General features: G+C 44.2%; 1 protein-coding gene across 1 annotated transcript in view; it reads left to right on the plus strand.

Annotated features, from left to right (window-relative positions):
* The window catches only part of CCDC134 (coiled-coil domain containing 134), a 57,709-nt gene that overhangs the window by 21,997 nt on the left and 14,272 nt on the right, over positions 1-21,440 (plus strand). Inside the window, exon 2 of the mRNA XM_069737039.1 lies at positions 17,541-17,654. Within this exon, the coding sequence (XP_069593140.1) occupies positions 17,546-17,654 (109 nt within the window). The 5' untranslated portion in view covers positions 17,541-17,545. The remainder of the gene's footprint in view (positions 1-17,540; positions 17,655-21,440) is intronic.

A 21,440-nucleotide genomic window follows, 5' to 3' on the forward strand; every position in this document is an offset into this window, starting at 1 on the left:
TCTACCATAAAGAGAAGACTGCATGAAAGTAAATACAGAGGGTTCACCGCACGGTGCCAGCCACTCATAAGCATCAAGAATAAAAAGGCTAAAAAACATCTAAAAAAGCCAACACAGTTCTGGAACAACATTCTTTGGACAGATGAAACCAAGATCAACCTCTACCAGAATGATGGAAAGAGAAAAGTATGGCGAAGGTGTGGTACAGCTCATGATCCAAAGCATAACACATCATCTGTAAAACACGAAGGAGGCAGTGTGATGGCTTGGGCATGCATGGCTGCCAGTGGTACTGGGTCACTAGTATTTATTGATGATGACACAGGAAAGAAGCAGCCGAATGAATTCTGAGGTATTCAGAGCCGCCATACTGTGTGCTCAGATCCAGCCAAATGCAGCTAAACTGATTGATCGTCGTTACATATTACAGATGGGCAATGACCCAAAACATAAAGCCAAAGCAACCCAGGAGTTTATTAAAGCCAAGAAGTGGAATATTCTTGAATGGCCAATCAGTCACCTGATCTCAACCCAATTGAGCAGCATTTCACTTGTTAAAGACTAAACTTCAGACAGAAAGGCCCACAAACAAACTGTTGTCAGAAACTGTTGTCTCTGTCCAAATATATATGGACCTAACTGTACATAGTGCTCTGTCCTCCAGGCTCAGGTTCTTCTCTTCTACTATGTACAGTGGGTAATGTAAGTATTTGATACACTGCCGATTTTGCCCATTTCCCCACCTACAAAGAATGGAGAGATCTGTAATTTTTATTATAGATACACTTCACCTGTGAGAAACCGAATCTAAAAATAAAAATCCAGACAATCACATTATGATTTTTACATAATTAATTAGCATTTTATGTCATGAAATAAGTATTTGATAAAATAGAAAAACAGAACTTAATATTTGGTGCAGAAACCTTTATTTGCAATTACAAAGGTTAGATGTTTACTGTAGTTCTTGACCAAGTTTGCACACACTTTAGCAGGAATTTTGGCCCACTCCTCCATACAGATCTTCTCCAGATCTTTCAGGTTTCGGGGCCGTTCCTGGGCAACATTGATTTTCCAAAAATTTTCTATTGGATGCTGGTCTGGAGACTGGCTAGGCCACTTCCAGACCTTGATATGCTTCTTATGGAGCCACTCCTTCATTTCCCTGGCTGTGTGTTTCGGGTGTTTGTCATGCTGGAAGACCCAGCCATGACCCATCTTCAATGCTATTACTGAGGGTTGTTGGCCAAAATCTCACGATATATAACCCCATCGATCCTCCCTTCAATATGGTGCAGTCATCCTGTCCCCTTTTTACAGAAAAGCACCCCCCAAAGTATGATATTTCCCCCACCATGCTTCACGGTTGACGCTGTGTTTTTGGGGTTGTACTCATTCTTCTTCTTACTGTAAACACAACGAGTGAAGTTTATACCAAAAAGTTCTATTTTGGTCTTATCTGACCACATCACCTTCTCCCATGCCTCCTCTGGATCTTCTAGATGGTCATTGGCAAACTTCAAATGGGCCTGGACATGTGCTGGTATGAGCAGGGGGGACTAAACATACTGGATTTTAATTTATGACGGCATAGTGTGTTATTAACATTGATGTCTGAGACTGTGGTCCCAGCTTTCTTCAGGTTATTGACCAGGTCCTCATGAATGGTCAGGAATCAGCCCAGAACTACACAGAATTATATTTGCCCCTCAAGGTGAGGTGTTACATTGAGCCCCAGACCAAGGACGATTGACAGTCATCTTGGGTTTCTTCCATTTTCTAAGAATTGTGCCAATAGTTCTTGCCTTCTTACCAAGTTTCTTGCCTTTTGTCTTGTAGCCCAACCCAGCCGTGTGCAGGTCTACAATTTTGTCCCTGGTGTCCTTGGACAGCTCTTTTGTCTTAACCATAGTGGAGAGGTTGGAGTGTGATTAATTGCAAAACCGACAGTGTATCAAATACTTACTTTCCCCATTGTGTATACTGTACATGTCAGAAAATGGAGATCAGATCCAGTGGACGTGGTCTTGTTGAGGTTCTTGATAGGAGTCTTGATCTTTTTCAGCGCTACGTGATAAAAGCCTGCAAACAGAACAGCGCTCACAAGTCATTGAAATCGCGAGCTCTCATGTGCAAGTACTGATCATCTGAACGTAAGAAGTGTGTGTAAGGGTCTCGCGTCCTGGACCCCACCCAATGTAACAGGTTTAGTAGCGGTCTCGCATTATGGATCCTTTCAAATGTAATCGTCCACATGGCTAAGCAGTTGTGGTACTGGAGTTTCCGGTATTTCCTGCTGTTGTGCCCAATGGTTGTCACGTACTGACAGTCGCTATGAAACCTGTAACAGACGTCATTACATGTAAAGATTTTATTTTATGGTTTCATCCTGTTCAACATGTGTGTCCTGGGGCAGGGGCGGACACAGACTGAAGACGGCCCCTGTGCAGAAACAATAGATGGACCCTTTGCAGTTCGATAGCTGATCATAATTCACCCATTTATGTGCTCCCCTGTTCTGGGGCACATGATAAATTAATCTGTAGACCCCTAAAGAGCTGACAGATGGCATGTGAGAGAGTGCACATCAAAAGAGGTGCCATACCATATTAGCAAAACAGGACAGTTATATGAGTGAACCCTTCAGTGTATGACCTCGAGGGTTGAATTTCTGCAGTTGAAATCTGAACGGCCTCTTGGATTAGTGACACTGACTGCCCAATTGTCGTCCTCTGCTTTCACATGTGAATCTGCTTCTAGAAGTACTCCTGTCTAGATTTTTTTTATTAAATGTGTGTATATGTGTCTATACTATATAGTGTGAGTGTATTAATAAACTATCCTACCGTTGCTTTCTCCAGGGTCTAGCACTGTTCTGCTCCTCATCTCAGCGACGTCACCGCAATTCCAATCAGACAGCTCACTCTATGCTCTATTCGTGAGCCAAAAGTCTCTCTTACAATGTAATCCTATGGTGCCTCATTTAGTGCTTCTTTCTGACGCTCCGTAGCCTTACATTTAAACCTACTTCCAGTTCATGCAGAGCGCAATGTGACCTGGAGAGTCTGTAGAGCAGTGATGTAACAGAGAAGAGGAGCAGAATCCCACAGAGAGCGACGGTTGGTGCTTGCCACATATTACCACACTGGCAATACAATACATGGATATACACACATTTAATAAAAAATATAGATGGCAGTGCTTCTTTAAGTAGAAAAAAAGTAGAAAATCCAGCAAGAGGGTCCTTTATAATATCCAAATGTATTGTATGTCCTGTAAGATGGTCACTGGACAAGTTGTCGAGAGGAAATATGTATCACGGAGGTTGGCAGCCTCGGTGATGTTAGCCCGGAAAAGCAGGCTCCAGCACGTATAATGCTGAGAGGGTTAATAGGGCGTGTCAAAGGCCTGGTTTACAAGCAGTCAGAAAGATGGGTGGGACTGGCTGCTCACCTTGGAGTGTACTACTGGAGATAAAAAGGAGACCAGTTGTCTCATTCAGTGTCTGTGAGTGGAGGTGTACAGGCCTCCAGTGTTTGTCTTTGCTAAGGACTAAAGAGCTGGATGGACACTTAACCTGCACTGCTGTATCGACTATTTACTTTGTTTTCACTTTGTGCTGGAAAAAGCTGTTTTTGTTTTGTTATCCTGAGCGGTTTATGGAGTCTTAGTAAACCAGCCCAGACATTTTGCTGAAAATGCTTCCTGTAGCTACCTCAAAACGCAACCGAGTAAGTAGACACTCTACAATTGGTGCTGGAAGTGCAGGCAAGATTCCCAAGGAGCACAAGTGACTGCTTTGGGGAAACCGCATGTCCTGTGTGAAGACAACTGTAAAAGTGCGGTCAGACGAAATGGAGGAGGTGGTCAAACAATTGGTCATAAAGCAACAGGTGCAGCAGAAGACCAAAAGGCTCCTGGTCCAGCAGATCCAGCAACACCAGCTTTAGTGACAACAGCAGCAGATAGAACTCCTAGCAGAGGCATTCCGTGGCAGGGCAACTGCTCAAACCCCAAGTCAAGGAGGTGATTGACATGTGAGGAAGATGGCATGGAGAGCCTTACAAAAGATGACCCTGGTTGATGATGTCAAAGCGTTCTTGACAATGTTTAAAAGGGTGGCGAAATGGGAGAAACTGCCTCTGGGGCAGTGGGCAAAAGTTCTGGCACTATATCTAACGAGGGAACTGCAGGAATCTTATTGTGACCTAGCCTTGCAGGACGCAAAAGAGTACACCAAGTTGAAAACAGAGCATGCTTCAGAGTAATTCTGACAGGGAGCAAACGTTCATCCTATTACACTTAGTTCAAAAGTAGTTGCAACCGGAATCCTCCTTCCCAGCACAGAGTGTGGAGCGGGTTGTCATGGACCTTACCATGTGTCAATGTTGACCTTAGTGTGAATAAGGGCAGACAACTGGATTTGTGGTGGAAAGCGGGGTTGCTGGACACTTTACCCGCACTGCTGTATTGACTATTAACTTTACGTTTTCACTTTTTGCCGGAAAAGGCTGTTTTTGTTTTGTTTTTGTTTTGTTTGTTTTTTTTGATCTTTTGGGATTTGTGGGGGAAAGCGGGGTTGCCTGGTTTCTCAGAATACAGCCAGGTTGCCCTTAAAGAAATCTTATTGAAGGCCGCAGCTGACTGGTTTCCCTTTTGTGTGCTCATCGGCAATGAAGATGAGGCAGTATCCCTTGAGGCCAACATCCCTGAGCTGGAGGTGTCAGGGGAAACTTTGGAACCGCCCAACTCATTGACTTAACACTAAAGCTAGCGTCACACTGAGCAACTTTAGAACGAGAACGATCCGTGACGTTGCAGCGTCCTGGATAGCGATCTTGTTGTGTTTGACACGCAGCAGCGATCAGGATCCTGCTGTGACATTGATGGTCGGAGCTAGAAGTCCAGAACTTTATTTGGTCGTCAGGTCGGCGTGATTCGTCATGTTTGACAGCAAAAGCAACGATGCCTGCAATGTTTTTTCATGGAGCTAACAACCAGCGAGAACGATAAGTACGTCACTGGATCGCTCCTGCATCGTTCAGCTGTTGCCGTGTTTGACGTCTCCTAGCGACCTAAACAGCGACGCTGCAGCGATCGGCTCGTTGTCTATATCGCTGCAGCGTCGCTTAGTGTAACGGTACCTTAACCCCTTCGCGACATGCGCCGTACTAGTACTGCGCTGCCGTCACTGCATTAGTGCCAGCAGCAGTACTAGTACGGCGCACCGATCACCGCGGTCTCGCGCTGAGCGCCGCGGTGATCGGGTGCGGGTGTCAGCTGTATACGACAGCTGACACCCCGCAGCAATGCCCACGATCGGCGCTATCGCCGATCGCGGGCATTTAACCCCTCTGATGCCGCTGTCAGTAGTGACAGCGGCATAGAGGGGGATCGCGCAGGGACGGGGGCTCCCTGCGCTCTCCCACCAGAGCAACGCAATGAGATCGCGTTGCTCCGGTGACCCGGAAGGAGTCCCCGGATCCAAGATGGCCGCCGGACTCCTTCCGGGTCATGAAGTGACCTGGCTAGCCGGCGCCTGCTGAGAGCAGGCGCTGGAGAGCCAGCTAAGCTGCCTGTCAGATCGTTGATCTGACAGTGTGCTATGCACAGTGTCAGATCAACGATCTGATCTAATACAGAGATGTCCCACCCTGGGACAATGTTAGAAAGTAAAAAAAAAAAAAAAATAGAATGTGTAAAAAAAAATAAAAAAAAATCCCCAAATAAAAAAAAACAAACATTTCCCAATAAATCCATTTATTTATGTAAAAAAAAAAAAAAAAACAATAAATGTACACATATTTGGTATCGCCGCGTCCGTAACGACCCGCTCTATAAAACTATCCCACTAGTTAACCCCTTCAGTGAACACCGCAAAAAAAAAAAAAAAACAAGGCAAAAAACCGCTTTATTATCATACAGGCGAACAAAAAGTGGAATAACACGCGATCAAAACAACGGATATAAATAACCATGGTACCGCTGAAAACGTCATCTTGTCCCGCAAAAAAAAGCCGCCATACAGCATCATCAGCAGAAAAATAAAAAAGTTATAGCTCTCAGAATAATGCGATGCAAAAACAATTATTTTTTTTATATAAAATAGTTTTTATTGTGTAAAAGCGCCAAAACATAAAAAAAATTACATAAATGAGGTATCGCTGTAATCGTACTGACCCGAAGAATAAAACTGCTTTATCCATTTTACCACACGTGGAACGGTATAAACGCCCCCCCTAAAAGAAATTCATGAATAGCTGGTTTTTGTTCATTCCGCCTCCCAAAAATCGGAATAAAAAGCGATCAAAAAATGTCATCTGCCCGAAAATGTTACCAATAAAAACGTCAACTCGTCCCGCAAAAAACAAGACCTCATATGACTCTGTGGGCCAAAATATGGATAAATTATAGCTCTCAAAATGTGGTGATGCAAAAACTATTTTTTGCAATAAAAAGCGTCTTTTAGTGTGTGACAGCTGCCAATCATAAAAATCCGCCAAAAAAACGCTATAAAAGTAAATCAAACCCCCCTTCATCACCCCCTTAGTTAGGGAAAAATAATAAAATGTAAAAAAATGTATTTATTTCCATTTTCCCATTAGTGCTAGGGTTAGGGCTAGGGCTAGGGTTAGGGTTAGGGCTAGGGTTAGGGTTAGGGCTAGGGTTAGGGTTGGGGTTAGGGTTTCAGTTATAATTGGGGGTTTCCACTGTTTAGGCACATCAGGGGGCGTCCGATCTCAATTCCAGCCAATTCTGCTTTGAAAAAGTAAAACAATGCTCCTTCCCTTCCGAGTTCTCCTGTGTGCCCAAACAGTGGTTCCCCCCAACATATGGGGTATCAGCGTTCTCAGGACAAGTTGGACAACAACTTTTGGGGTCCAATTTGTCCTGTTACCCTTGGGAAAATAAAAACATAGGGGATAAAATATCATTTTCGTGGAAAAAAAAAATAAATATTTTTTATTTTCACGGCTCTGCGTTATAAACTGTAGTGAAACACTTGTTGGTTCAAAGCTCTCACAACACATCTAGATAAGTTCCTTTGGGGGTCTAGTTTCCAATATGGGGTCACTTGTGGGGGGTTTCTACTGTTTAGGTACATCAGGGGCTCTGCAAATGCAACATGACGCCTGCAGACCAATCCATCTAAGTCTGCATTTCAAATGGCGCTCCTTCCCTTCCGAGCTCTGCCGTGCACCCAAACAGTGGTTCCCCCCAACATATGGGGTATCAGCGTTCTCAGGACAAGTTGGACAACAACTTTTGGGGTCCAATTTGTCCTGTTACCCTTGGGAAAATAAAAACATAGGGGATAAAATATCATTTTCGTGGAAAAAAAAATATTTTTTATTTTCACGGCTCTGCGTTATAAACTGTAGTGAAACACTTGTTGGTTCAAAGCTCTCACAACACATCTAGATAAGTTCCTTGGGGGGTCTAGTTTCCAATATGGGGTCACTTGTGGTGGGTTTCTACTGTTTAGGTACATCAGGGGCTCTGCAAATGCAACATGACACCTGCAGTCCATTCCATCTAAGTCTGCATTTCAAACGGTGCTCCTTCCCTTCCGAGCTCTGCCATGCACTCAAACGGTGGTTCCCCCCACATGTGGGGTATCAGCGTACTCAGGACAAATTGGACAATAACATTTGTGGTCCAATTTCTCCTGTTACCCTTGGGAAAAAAAAATTGCGGGCTAAAACATCATTTTGTGGAAAGAAAAAATGATTTTTTAATTTTCACAATGCTACATTCTAAACTTTAGTGAAACAATTGGGGGTTAAAAGTGCTCACCACACATCTAGATAAGTTCCTTAGGGGGTCTTCTTTCCAAAATGGGGTCACTTGTGGGGGGTTTCCACTGTTAAGGCACGTCAGGGGCTCTCCAAATGCGACATGGTGTCCGATCTCAATTCCAGCCAATTTTGCATTGAAAAGTCAAATGGCACTCCTTCCCTTCCGAGCTCTGCCATGCGCTAAAACAGTGGTTTATCCCCATATATGAAGTATCGACGTACTCAAGACAAATTGCACAACAACTTTTGGGGTCCAATTTATCCTTTTACCCTTGGGAAAATAAAAAATTTGGGGCAAAAAGATCATTTTTTGTGAAAATTAATAAAAAAAATTTTTTTTTATGGCTCTACATTATAAACTTCTATGAAGCACTTGGGGGTTCAAAGTGCTCACCACACATCTAGATTAGTTCCTTAGGGGGTCTACTTTCCAAAATGGTGTCACTTGTGGGGGTTTTCACTGTTTAGGCACATCAGGGGCTCTCCAATCGTGACATGGGCTCCGATCTCAATTCCAGCAAATCTTGCATTGAAAAGTCAAATGGCGCTCCTTCCCTTCCGAGCTCTGCCATGTGCCCAAACAGTGGTTTACCCCCACATATGGGGTATCGGCGTACTCAGGACAAATTGTACAACGACTTTTGTGGTCCAATTTCTCCTGTTACCCTTGGTAAAATGAAACAAATTGGACCTGAAGTAAAAATTTTGTGAAAAAAAAGTTAAATGTTCAATTTTTTTAAACATTCAAAAAATTCCTGTGAAGCACCTGAAGGGTTAATAAACTTTTTGAATGTGGTTTTGAGTACCTTGAGGGGTGCAGTTTTTAGAATGGTGTCACTTTTGGGCATTTTCTGTCATATAGACCCCTCAAAGTCACTTCAAGTGTGAGGTGGTCCGTAAAAAAATGGTTTTGCAAATTTTGTTGCAAAAATGAGAAATCGCTGGTCAACTTTTAACCCTTATAACGTCCTAACAAAAAAAAATTATGTTTCCAAAATTGTGCTGATGTAAAGCAGACATGTGGGAAATGTTGTTTATTAACTATATTATGTGATATAACTCTCTAATTTAAGGGCATAAAAACTAAGAGTTTGAAAATTGCTAAATTTTCATAATTTCCAACAAATTTTTGTTTTTTTCACAAATAAATGCAAGTCATATCGAAGAAGTTTTACCACTATCATGAAGTACAATATGTCACGAGAAAACAGTGTCAGAATCACCAGGATCCATTGAAGCGTTTCAGAGTTATGACCTCATAAAGTGACAGTGGTCAGAATTGTAAAAATTGGCCCTGTCACTTAGGTGAAAACAGGCTTTGGGGTGAAGGGGTTAAAAGGGATTTGATAATGTGACTATACTTAATGGTGTTGTCCAAGAGCCAGGGTCCAACATCAGATACCCACATTTGCCATGTGTCACCAATCAGAGAGGTTAGCTGATCGAGCAGTTACTGGTACCAGGGCCCTACAGATGCAAAGTGTTAGGCGTGGCAAATACTCATTTTAGGTGGTCATCTGTGGTTAGATAAATGCTAGGAAATCCTAGGAATAGAAGTTCTACCATCCTGGTTTTCACTGAGAAATCATGAACTATTGTAGGTCCTGTCCTATTTGCCAAATGACCCCCCCCCCCCCCTGGTAGATCGCATCCGTAGTCCCTTGGTGCCATTGCCTATCATTGGGGTCCTCTTTGATCGCATAACTCTGGAGTTAGTGGGAGCTCTGATCAAGTCCGCCAGGGGTATCAGTATATCCTGGTGGACTATACTACACTGTACTGGGAGGCAGTACCATAAACTCCTCTACAAAATGCATAGCTCGATAGTTGGCCCATATTTTTTCCAGAGCGGGACTGCCTAAGGAGTCCCCAACGGAACAGGAGACTCCATTAATGTTTAAGGTGATGAGAGTTATGCAAAACTGTGCAAATTACACAACTCCGGACCCCAGTCTACTATCCACAGACAGCAGTTCTATTGGAAAGGTTTAATAAAACCTTGGAGACCATATTAAAGAAGGTCGTAGACAAGAACGACTGAGACTTGGACTGACTACTGCCATACCTGTTATTCTCCATCAGAGAAATCCCACAAGCCTCCACTGGTTTCTCTCTATTTGAATTGTTGTACGGCCGACATCCCCGTGGACTTCTGGATGTAGCGACTGAGACTGGGAAGCAGAATCTACACTCTATAGGAGTTTAATCAAACATGTGGCCCAGATGCGAGAATGGATTGCTGAGGTATTGCCCATTATGAAAGAGCACTTCCTCAGGGCCCATGAGAGTATACAATAGGTTTGCAAGGGTGAGACATTTCAACCCTGGGGATCGGATACTCGTGCTGGTACCTACGATGGAGAGCACATTTCTGACCCAAGTGGCAGGTCCCTTATGAAGTTGTGAAAAGTTTGACGAGATCAATTATGAAATCCACCACCCAGGAAGAAGGAAGGAAACTGTACCAGGTCTACCACAGCAACTTTATCAAGCATTGTCAAGATAGAGAACCAATGAAAGCCATTTGTTTGCTGGGGAAGTTTGAAGCCAATGTGAAAGATGTCCAGGTGCCAGAGACTGTCACGTGTCCAAAAGCAGCAGTGCCGAGACTTGCTACATCGGGACAGAGACCTGTTTTCAGAATTACCAGGTTGTACTCGGGTCACAGAGCATGAGGTTCTCACAGAGCATCATGTTTGGGTAAACTTGAAGCCATATTGGATCCCTGAAGTCCACCGAGAGGTAGTCTCAAAGGAGGTGAAGCGGATGCTGAACCTGGGAGTCATTGAAGAGTGGTTGGTCTAGTCCTATAATCTTAATGCCAAAACCAGATGGAGAGTGACTGTTTTGCAATGATTACAAGAAGCTGAATGAGCTCTCTAAGTTCAATACGTATCCAAAGCCTTGTGTTGATGAACTGATTGAAAGATTAGGGCCGGCCTGTATATTACCACCCTTGACTTCACAAAAGGGTATTGGCAAATTCCCTTATGCAAAGACAAGGTGAAGAAGGCCTTCTCTACACCACAGGGATGTTTCCAGTACACAATGATGCCATTTGGGTTGCAAGAAGCTCCGGCCACCTTCCAGAGAATGCAAGGACCAGATCCTAGCTTCCCATAAGAAGTACGCACCGGCCTACCTGGATGACATAGTGATTTTCAGCCAGAATTGGGGAAGCCATCTGAGCAAATTCCAGGCGATACTTGATGCTCTAAAGAAGGCGGGGTTTTCCATAAACCCAATGGGGATCGAAGAGGCCAAATACTTTGGCTATGTGCAAAATCATGCCCCAAATAAAGTTGACGCTATCTAGAGTTGACCACAACCTATCTCAAAGAATCAAGTCGAAATGTTCTTTGGCATCGTGGCTACTGCTGCTAGTTTATCCATAACCTTGCCTTGCTTAGCTGCCCCTCTGACGGACCTCCTTAACGGGACAAAGTCGGCTATGGCTAAGTGGTCTCCAGAAACTTGGACTGTTTTCCAGGAACTAAAGCTAGCCCTGTGTAAACAGCCAGTGTTGGTGACACTGGACTTCTCCAAGGAGTTTGTGGTCCAGAACCCCCACTAGTGTATGGACTATTTACCGTATATACTCGAGTATAAGCCGAGATTTTCAGCCTATTTTTTTGGGCTGAAAGTCCCCCTCTCGGCTTATACTCGAGTCATATACCCGGGTGTCAGCAGGGGAGGGGGAGCGGGGGCTGTGTAATCATACTTACCTGCTCCCAGCGCGGTCCCTGCAGTCCCTGGCTTCTCCGGCGCTGCAGATTCTTCCTGCACTGAGCGGTCACATGGCACCGCTCATTACAGAAATGAATAGGCAGCTCCACCCCCATAGGGGAGGAGCCGCATATTCATTGCTGTAAATGATCGGTGCCATGTGACCGCTCAATTACAGGAAGAAGCTGCAGCGCCGGAGAAGCCAGGGACTGCAGGGACCGCGCCGCAGCAGGTAAGGGGAGCGCAGCGCTATTATTACCTGCCTCCTCGCTCCAGCTCCGTCTGCAGCGTCCTCTAGCAATGACGCTCAGGTTAGAGGGCGCTGTGACGTAGTCAGTGCGCGCCCTCTGCTGAGCGTCAGTGCTGGAGACGGAGCCGCAGAGGAGCAGGTAATTATTGAAAGCGCCGGCGTCCTGAGAAGAGAGGTGAGTATGTGATTTTTTTTTTATGGCAGCACCAGCAGCATTCTAAGGAGCACCTATGGGGCCATAAAGGTGCAGAGCATATATGGGGCACAGCATTATAAGGAGCACCTATGGGGCCATAAAGGTGCAGAGCATATATGGGGCACAGCATTATAAGGAGCACTTATGGGGCCATAAAGGTGCAGAGCATATATGGGGCACAGCATTATAAGGAGCACCTATGGGGCCATAAAGGTGCAGAGCATATATGGGGCACAGCATTATAAGGAGCACCTATGGGGCCATAAAGGTGCAGAGCATATATGGGGCACAGCATTATAAGGAGCATCTATGGGGCCATAAAAGTGCAGAGCATATATGGCACAGCATTATAAGGAGCACTTATGGGGCCATAAAGGTGCAGAGCATATATGGGGCACAGCATTATAAGGAGCACCTATGGGGCCATAAAGGTGCAGAGCATATATGGGGCACAGCATTATAAGGAGCACCTATGGGGCCATAAAGGTGCAGAGCATATAAGGGGCACAGCATTATAAGGAGCACCTATGGGGCCATAAAGGTGCAGAGCATATATGGGGCACAGCATTATAAGGAGCACCTATGGGGCCATAAAGGTGCAGAGCATATATGGGGCACAGCATTATAAGGAGCACTTATGGGGCCATAAAGGTGCAGAGCATATATGGGGCACAGCATTATAAGGAGCACCTATGGGGCCATAAAGGTGCAGAGCATATATGGGGCACAGCATTATAAGGAGCATCTATGGGGCCATAATCAAAGGTGCAGAGCATATATGGCACAGCATTATAAGGAGCACCTATGGGGCCATAAAGGTGCAGAGCATATATGGGGCACAGCATTATAAGGAGCACCTATGGGGCCATAAAGGTGCAGAGCATATATGGGGCACAGCATTATAAGGAGCATCTATGGCACAGCATTATAAGGAGCACCTATGGGGCCATAAAGGTGCAGAGCATATATGGGGCACAGCATTATAAGGAGCACCTATGGAGCCATAAAGGTGCAGAGCATATAAGGGGCACAGCATTATAAGGAGCATCTATGGAGCCATAAAGGTGCAGAGCATATATGGGGCACAGCATTATAAGGAGCACCTATGGGGCCATAAAGGTGCAGAGCATATATGGGGCACAGCATTATAAGGAGCACCTATGGGGCCATAAAGGTGCAGAGCATATATGGGGCACAGCATTATAAGGAGCACCTATGGGGCCATAAAGGTGCAGAGCATAAATGGGGCACAGCATTATAAGGAGCATCTATGGGGCCATAAAGGTGCAGAGCATATATGGGGCACAGCATTATAAGGAGCACCTATGGGGCCATAATCAAAGGTGCAGAGCATATATGGCACAGCATTATAAGGAGCATCTATGGGGCCATAATCAAAGGTGCAGAGCATTCTATATAGCACAGTTGTATATGGAGCATCTATGGGGCAATAATGAACGGTATGGAGCATCTATTTTTATTTTTGAAATTCACCGGTAAATGCTGCATTTTCTACCCTAGGCTTATACTCGAGTCAATAAGTTTTCCCAGTTTTTTGTGGCAAAATTAGGGGGGTCGGCTTATACTCGGGTCGGCTTATACTCGAGTATATACGGTACTTTGTTTTGACTTTGTGCTGGAATAGGCTGTTTTTGTTTTGTCATCCTGAGCAGTTTATGCTGTCTTACTAAACCAGCCTGGATGTTTTACATACACCATTTCCTGTTTCTATCTCAAAATGCTACCGAGTTGGTAGAAACCCTACGGTCCATTGCCAGTCCATTATCTCTAGAAAACCATAGATGCTTTTCAATGCAAAGCTGCGTACAAGAAGCAAAGGTGATTTCTGAAACGTGTCTGCCGTTTTCTATTTGTGATGGATTTGATTTTAATACACACAATAAATTTGGATATTTTAAAGGGATCCTGTCAGCAGGATTGTGCACAGTAGCCTACACACAGTGTCAAGTCGGTGCCATTATACTGATTACAATCATATCTTGGTGATGTAATGTGTCTTGTGGTTGTTCTTTAATCCTTATTTTCAGTTTGTAGTTCATGAGATTATCGTGCCCTAATGCGGGGCTGGTGTATGTGGTGCTCTGTTAAGGTATTAATTATGCAGATGCCGACAGGTCACTGATCCCTCACTGACCCGCCCCCTAGTTTACATAAAGAATACCTAACATACTGAATAAAGAGAAAAAAAACGCTTCTGCAGGCAGGTGCAGCATAATTGCATGTTTAGTGTGCCAATAATATATGTTCTTGATGTTATTCAGCTAAGGGAAAAAACAATTTGACTCCCACCGTGGATTTCGTCACCCAGGTATCATTTTATTCAGTATAACGGCGCCAACCTGACACTGTGTGTACTACGTTACTCAGCACAATCCTGCTGACAGGTTCCCTGATGGTCTTGCTGGATTTTCTACGTTTTTATTAGTAGACTTGTCTTACTACAAGTTGTTGCCGTGCATTCGGGCCTCCCTTTCCTCAGGTGAGCCGTTTCCTTCCCTCTTTCTTTTGACTGCTTGTTTAAGTAGTATAATCTGAGTAGAATATTTTCAATGCTTGTGAACAAGATTTCTGCGTAGAAACTATGCTGCAATCCATGTGAAAAATGTAGTGCCTTATGAGTTTACCGGAAAAACTATTCCAACTGGTAAGAACAGTCCAGTCACATACAGACTCCGTGTAACAACTGAATAAAATGACTTTATCTGTGGACCCAGACTGTCAGATCTGTGAACTTTACACAGCCCATCCATGTGTAGTACAGACATTAGTTTATGGGCAATGTTTTATCTTAAAGGGGTTGTCCAGGTCGACATAGTGTAGGTCATCAATATCCGATCTGGTACGACCCAGCCCCTCCCCACTGATCAGCTGATAACCGCTCCAGCGGTGGCCGGATATGCGCTCTGTATTGGCCTTTCCCGGGTACTGCAGCTCTCCTTGGAAGGCGTTAGAGACTCACTGCTGACTGTGGTGTGGACAGCCGTACCCCATACAGTGGAATAGGTTGGAAATTTGTTTGTCGCATGTGTTTGGACATTTGCAGAGATGTGAGCTTCAGAGAGCTCCTCACAAGGAGGTACACTAGTTACAAGTTAAAGCAGAATTAGGAGTGCCCTTTTTTAAGAGAGGGGGTTATGTGAAAGACGCCTAACTTAATTCAGACCTAAGACTGGGCATCCATCAGTTGACCCCCAGGATAGTGATAGTTCACCTTGTGTTTACCCCCAATAGAAGGGTGCTATCTGTTATTTTGGGGCACCACATGGTCAGGACAACACGGCGCACCCTCTTATAATTCTTTGATGGAACTACAATAGACCTCATGTAGTCCATGGTCTGTCACTCTCTATCTGCATTCCATGTTTGGTGCAGGGTCTCTTGTATGCCAAGCGCAGCCTTAAAGAGTCTTACAACTTCTCAAAAGACCATCACTAAAGGGGTACAATTTACAAAAAAGCTGGGAATATGCTAAAGTAATAAAAGTAGGCACAAGCTCTAACATGTCTCTAGCACCGACTGCTCCACTGCTCTCTGCCTGGACAAGAAGTGAAGACACCCCATTCTTTGGTCACCTGGCTGTGGTTTTTGGGGACCAGGATAGGGTGTGATTGTGCTGCTGTAATGGATGGTAAGCCATAGAAGCACTTGGTAGCACTAGTACATTTTCAGGAGAGGATGTGTGGGAACAGTGGCCCAAATGTACAGACCCCAGCACTGTGCACTGCCATTCAGGCACTAGGCTGTTTGCTTGAGCCTTAACCCGTAGTATATAGATTACTTGATTGAAATGAAGGGGCGTGGATGTTCAATCGAGAGTTTAGCCTGTTACACACTGTTACTTGTGGATTAATTTATACTAGGCATTGGGGCGACATAATGGGTGCAGGGGGGTGCAAATCGCACCTGGGCCCTGGAGCTTAGGGGACCCAAAAGGTCTCTGGCTCATGTGAAGTCTATCACTGTTTAAGACCTGCAGTAGTTGGGGGTCCTGTTGGAGATTTTGCTTGGAGGCCCACAAGTGACACCACTGCTTGAGTGAACTACCGTATGTATGTTGTGTGGAGGTGGAATGGGCGGGTGACACCTGCAGACACATCTAAACCTCAAGTGAAACCAGAACCACCCATTTGTGAAGACTTGTATAATAGCTGATTACACTGGTTTGCCTGGAATGTTTTAAGATCCTCTTGGTACTTAGGGTAGGGACACAACAGCATTGCACATAAGCACAGCTTTTCCAAGTCTGGTAACTCTTAACCCTTTCACGTAACCTAGAAGTCCAGCAATATTATATAGGCGTCCATACCTACAGCAAATGTGGGTGCAGAGAATGTGGGGGGTAAGAAAATACAAGAAAAATAGGGAAATTACAGGGAGAATAAAGATGTAAAGGCAGGCAAAGTGGTCAACCCTGCTCATAAAATGCCAAGACAAGCTGAGGGAGCTATCCTTACATTCTGTGGATTGCTAGTGTGCTGTTAGGAAATGCCGATCTCTCCACATGGAGCTTTGTGGGTTTGTTCCCACGTTCAGGACTTGCTGTGGTTTGCACCCTGCGTATTGATGCATAGTGGATGGGATTACTAAGCGTGTATGTGCACCTGCGGATCACCCGTGGAGAATGACTTGTCGCACGTCTTTCAGATCTGCAGCATGTCGGTCTTTCTGCTCGAACCATGGGCAGCATGAATCAGAACCGAGTGGCACGCATACACTTAGGTATGTTTTACGCTGCTGCCGTGTCTCAGAGTACGCATGATGTGAAAATCCAGGAGGAGACTGTGTCCTGGCTGACTAGTCAAAGGGGTTCTCCAGTAGCTTCTTCCCCGCACCGGTTTAACAAAGGGAGAGGGCCTGTCAGTCAGCGGAGTTGGGGTGGGGAGAAGCAGCTTGGGACAGGCCTCGGACTAGTCATCTGAGACACACAGACCCAATTCATCAAAGCTTTCACACCACTTTGAAAACTCCACTCAGAGTTGCGCCTTTGCAACTTTTGTCATTCCAGGTGTGCAGGAGTCAGACATACGCCTCTTCATGAATTGGGAGCACCTGGCCAGTGGCGTACATAACTCTGTGTGTCTTTCTGCAATTGCTACTCTAGTCCCTACTGGAGTAAGATTTGTGTCTCCACTAACGCCGCTGCTCAGCGCCACGCTCTGTCCTGCCCCATAGAGAAGGCCAAAAGTGGCAACAGTTTAGCGCAGCCTCATGTTGCACAAACATTTTGCAACTTTTCAAACCTTCTAATGTCAGAATTCTGGCGCAAAAGCTTTAATGGATTGGGCCCATAGTGTTGCTTCTTTCGCATCACCATTGTCTGTGTGTGCTGTGTAGGAGAGACCCCATAGCGGGTGGTCTCCACCCAAGAGCTCAATCGGAGAACGAGACTGCAAAGGGGAAAACACAGGCTACAATTCATACAATTGCCATGTATTGTTCCTCCCCATGTACACACAGACCTCTGAAGTGGCAGGAATGATCGGAGTACATTGCGCGCTTGTCATCCTTTTATCTGATCACTCAGTCTCTGTTTTCCCCTGTCTTGTAGGGCCTATGATGGATCCGGGCCAAGTATGGAGTTTTTTGCTGCTGGCTGTGCTGTCCTTGGGGAACAGCTCGGAGACAAACAAACAGAAGAAAGACACGGCAGCGTTTGAAATCTGTATCCCTTTACAGTAATCACTGCTACCTCCAGGGCGTAAGATCAGTATGTCATCTCCCCCACACAAGAACACGGCTTCATGATCCCGGATATCTTATTACATATGTTAATTCTTAGAGCTGACACAATATTACAGTAATAAGATGCGCTGTATATATTCGGGATTCACACATTATATGACAAGAATAACATATTTTTGGCAGCGACGTGTTCTTGGCAGTCAACATCTTAAATATCTTCTTGGTACTAAGATTATTAGCAATTAAGTGGCAGCATTGCAGAACCGGATAATTAGATGGCACCAATCCGAGATACAATAACTAGTGATGAGCGAATATATTCGTTACACAAGATTTCTCGAGCACGCTCGGGGGTCCTCCGAGTATTTTTTAGTGCTCGGAGATTTAGTTTTATTTAGTTTTTCTTGCTGCAGCTGAATGATTTACAGCTATTAGCAAGCATAAGTACATGTGGGGGTTCCCTAGCAACCAGGCAACCCCCACAAGTACTTATACTGGCTAATAGCTGTAAATCATTCAGCTGCGGCAAGAAAAACTAAATCTCCAAGCACTAAAAATATTCGGAGGACCCCCGAGCGTGCTCGAGAAATCTCGAGTAACGAGTATATTCGCTCATCACTAATAATAACCAAAAGACTGTCACAAAATGTCTCCTAAAATGCATGCATACGTCAATATTTATTAGCTAGTATAGGGACCTGCTATCGCACCATACGGTAAATGCTTTAAGAATAATTTGTCTTTTTCCCTTTTTTAACCATCGCCTGTACATGAATGCACAAAGGATCAGTAGGAGGTGAAATTCTGCTGGAGGCGCACAGCAGCTCTTTGTGTCACTGCGACTCCTGCACTACGGCCACCAAGACAATTTAGTCTCCAAAAATCCAACTCTCTCCCATATTAATTTTTTTTTTTTTTGCAACCTGATGTTGCTGGTCGGGGTAATTTTGGTGTTACAACGAGACCCCATTCTCTTTTATTGCACCACGATGCAGCAGTGATACATTTATTTATTTATTCCAGAGGCTGTGCAACCAACTATTAAGATGAAGGTGCCAACATAGTTAGTAAGGCCGAAAAAAGACATTTGTCCATCCAGTTCAGCCTATATTCCATCATAATAAATACCCAGATCTACGTCCTTCTACAGAACCTAATAATTGTATGATACAATATTGTTCTGCTCCAGGAAGACATCCAGGCCTCTCTTGAACCCCTCGACTGAGTTCGCCATCACCACCTCCTCAGGCAAGCAATTCCAGATTCTCACTGCCCTAACAGTAAAGAATCCTCTTCTATGTTGGTGGAAAAACCTTCTCTCCTCCAGACGCAAAGAATGCCCCCTTGTGCCCGTCACCTTCCTTGGTATAAACAGATCCTCAGCGAGATATTTGTATTGTCCCCTTATATACTTATACATGGTTATTAGATCGCCCCTCAACAATTTTGTCCAACCCATTTTTGGGGTTTTATGAGAAATTATGTGCCATTTGCCTTTTTTTCTTTTTTGTGTTGTTCCGATAGACACAAAGGAAGGAAACATGAACATAGCAAAACATATAATTCCAATAACTTTCTATGAGAAATACTTTTTCTGGAACAATTTCAAGGGCGCCAACACTTTTGGCCATGCGTCGTGTGTTGCGGCTAAGGTGGCCGTGTTGCCCCAGACTTTCGTCAAAGGCCAGAATCATGTCCATATGTCCTCCGCCTGGCCGGTATACATCATTAGGCCTCATTCTGATGTCCATTTTGCACATACATAGTCTATCCATATTTTTCAGGAATACAGCACGTACCCATTTAGTTTATGGGGCTGTTAAAATATCCATGTTTGGTTGTTTTTGCGGGCTGTGTGTCCATGCAAAACGCCCAGAGCCATGTCTGTGTTTTTCCAGCAGCACTGCCAATATACAGTTAGGTCCATATATATTTGGACAGAAACATCATTTTTCTAATTTTGGTTATAGTCCTTACCACAATAAATTTTAAGCAAAACAATTCAGATGCAGTTGAAGTTCAAACTTTCAGCTTTCATTTGAGGGTATCCACATTAAAATTGGATGAAGGGTTTAGAAGTTTCAGCTCCTTAACATGTGCCACCCTGTTTTTAAAAGGGCCAAAAGTAATTGGACAGATTCAATAATTTTAAATAAAATGTTCATTTTTAGTATTTGGTTGAAAACCCTTTGTTGGCAATAACTTCCTGAAGTCTTGAACTCATGGACATCACCAGACGCTGTGTTTCCTCCTTTTTGATGCTCGGCCTTCACTGCGGTGGTTTTCAGTTGTTGTTTGTTTGTGGCCTTTCTGTCTGAAGTTTAGTCTTTAACAAGTGAAATGCTGCTCAATTGGGTTGAGATCAGGTGACTGACTTGGCCATTCAAGAATATTCCACTTCTTTGCTTTAATAAACTCCTGGGTTGCTTTGGCTTTATGTTTTGGGTCATTGGTCGTCGTTTCATACTACAAATGTACAATCAGTTTTGCTGCACTTGGCTGGATCTGAGCACACAGTATATCTCTGAATACCTCAGAATTCATTCGGCTGCTTCTGTCCTGTGTCACATCATCAATAAACACTAGTGACCCAGTGCCACTGGCAGCTATGCATGCCCGCGCCATCACACTGCCTCCGCCGTGTTTTACAGATGATGTGGTATGCTTTGGATCATGAGCTGTACCAAGCCTTTGCCATACTTTTCTCTTTCCATCATTGTGGTAGAGGTTGATCTTGGTTTCATCTGTACAAAGAATGTTCTTCCAGAACTGTGCTGGCTTTTTTAGATGTTTTTTAGCAAAGTCCAGTCTAGCCTTTTTGTTCTTGATGCTTATGAGTGGCTTGCACCGTGCAGTGAACCCTCTGTATTTACTTTCATGCAGTCTTCTCTTTATGGTAGATTTGGATATTGATACGCCGACCTCCTGGAGAGTGTTGTTCTCTTGGTTGGCTGTCGTGAAGGGGTTTCTCTTCACCATGGAGATTATTCTGCGTTCATCCACCACTGTTGTCTTCCGTGGGTGCCCAGGTCTTTTTGCATTGATGAGTTCACCAGTGCTTGCTTTGTTTCTCAGGATGTACCAAACTGTAGATTTTGCCACTCCTAATATTGTAGCAATTTCTCGGATGGGTTTTTTCTGTTTTTGCAGCTTAAGGATGGCTTGTTTCACCTACATGGAGAGCTCCTTTGACCGCATGTTTACTTCACAGCAAAACCTTCCAAATGCAAACACCACACCTCAAATCAACTCCAGGCCTTTTATCTGCTTAATTGAGAATGACATAATGAAGGGATTGCCCACACCTTTCCATGAAATAGCCATGGAGTCAATTGTCCAATTACTTTTGGTCCCTTTAAAAACAGGGTGGCACATGTTAAGGAGCTGAAACTCCTAAACTCTTCATCCAATTTTAATGTGGATACCCTCAAATGAAAGCTGAAAGTCTGAATTTCAACTGCACCTGAATTGTTTTGTTTAAAATTCATTGTGGTAATGTCTAGAACCAAAATTAGAAAAATGTTTTCTCTGTCCAAATATATATGGACCTAACTGTAAGTCTATTTTTTTGTGTACATGAATAATACTGATGTCTGAATTCAGCCCTTCATGCAAAAAAAAGAAAGTTTAGAGGAGTGACGTAGATTTAGCAAAACCTAAGAGAGAAACAAAATGAACATAAACCTGCTGTAAGTAAAAAGCAATAGTGCATATAAATTACATAGGGCACATAGTAAACAAATCGAAAAAAGCGTCAGTCATCCCA

The sequence above is a fragment of the Ranitomeya imitator genome, chromosome 8, assembly GCF_032444005.1.
Source record: "Ranitomeya imitator isolate aRanImi1 chromosome 8, aRanImi1.pri, whole genome shotgun sequence".
NCBI classification, from domain to species: Eukaryota; Metazoa; Chordata; class Amphibia; order Anura; family Dendrobatidae; genus Ranitomeya; species Ranitomeya imitator.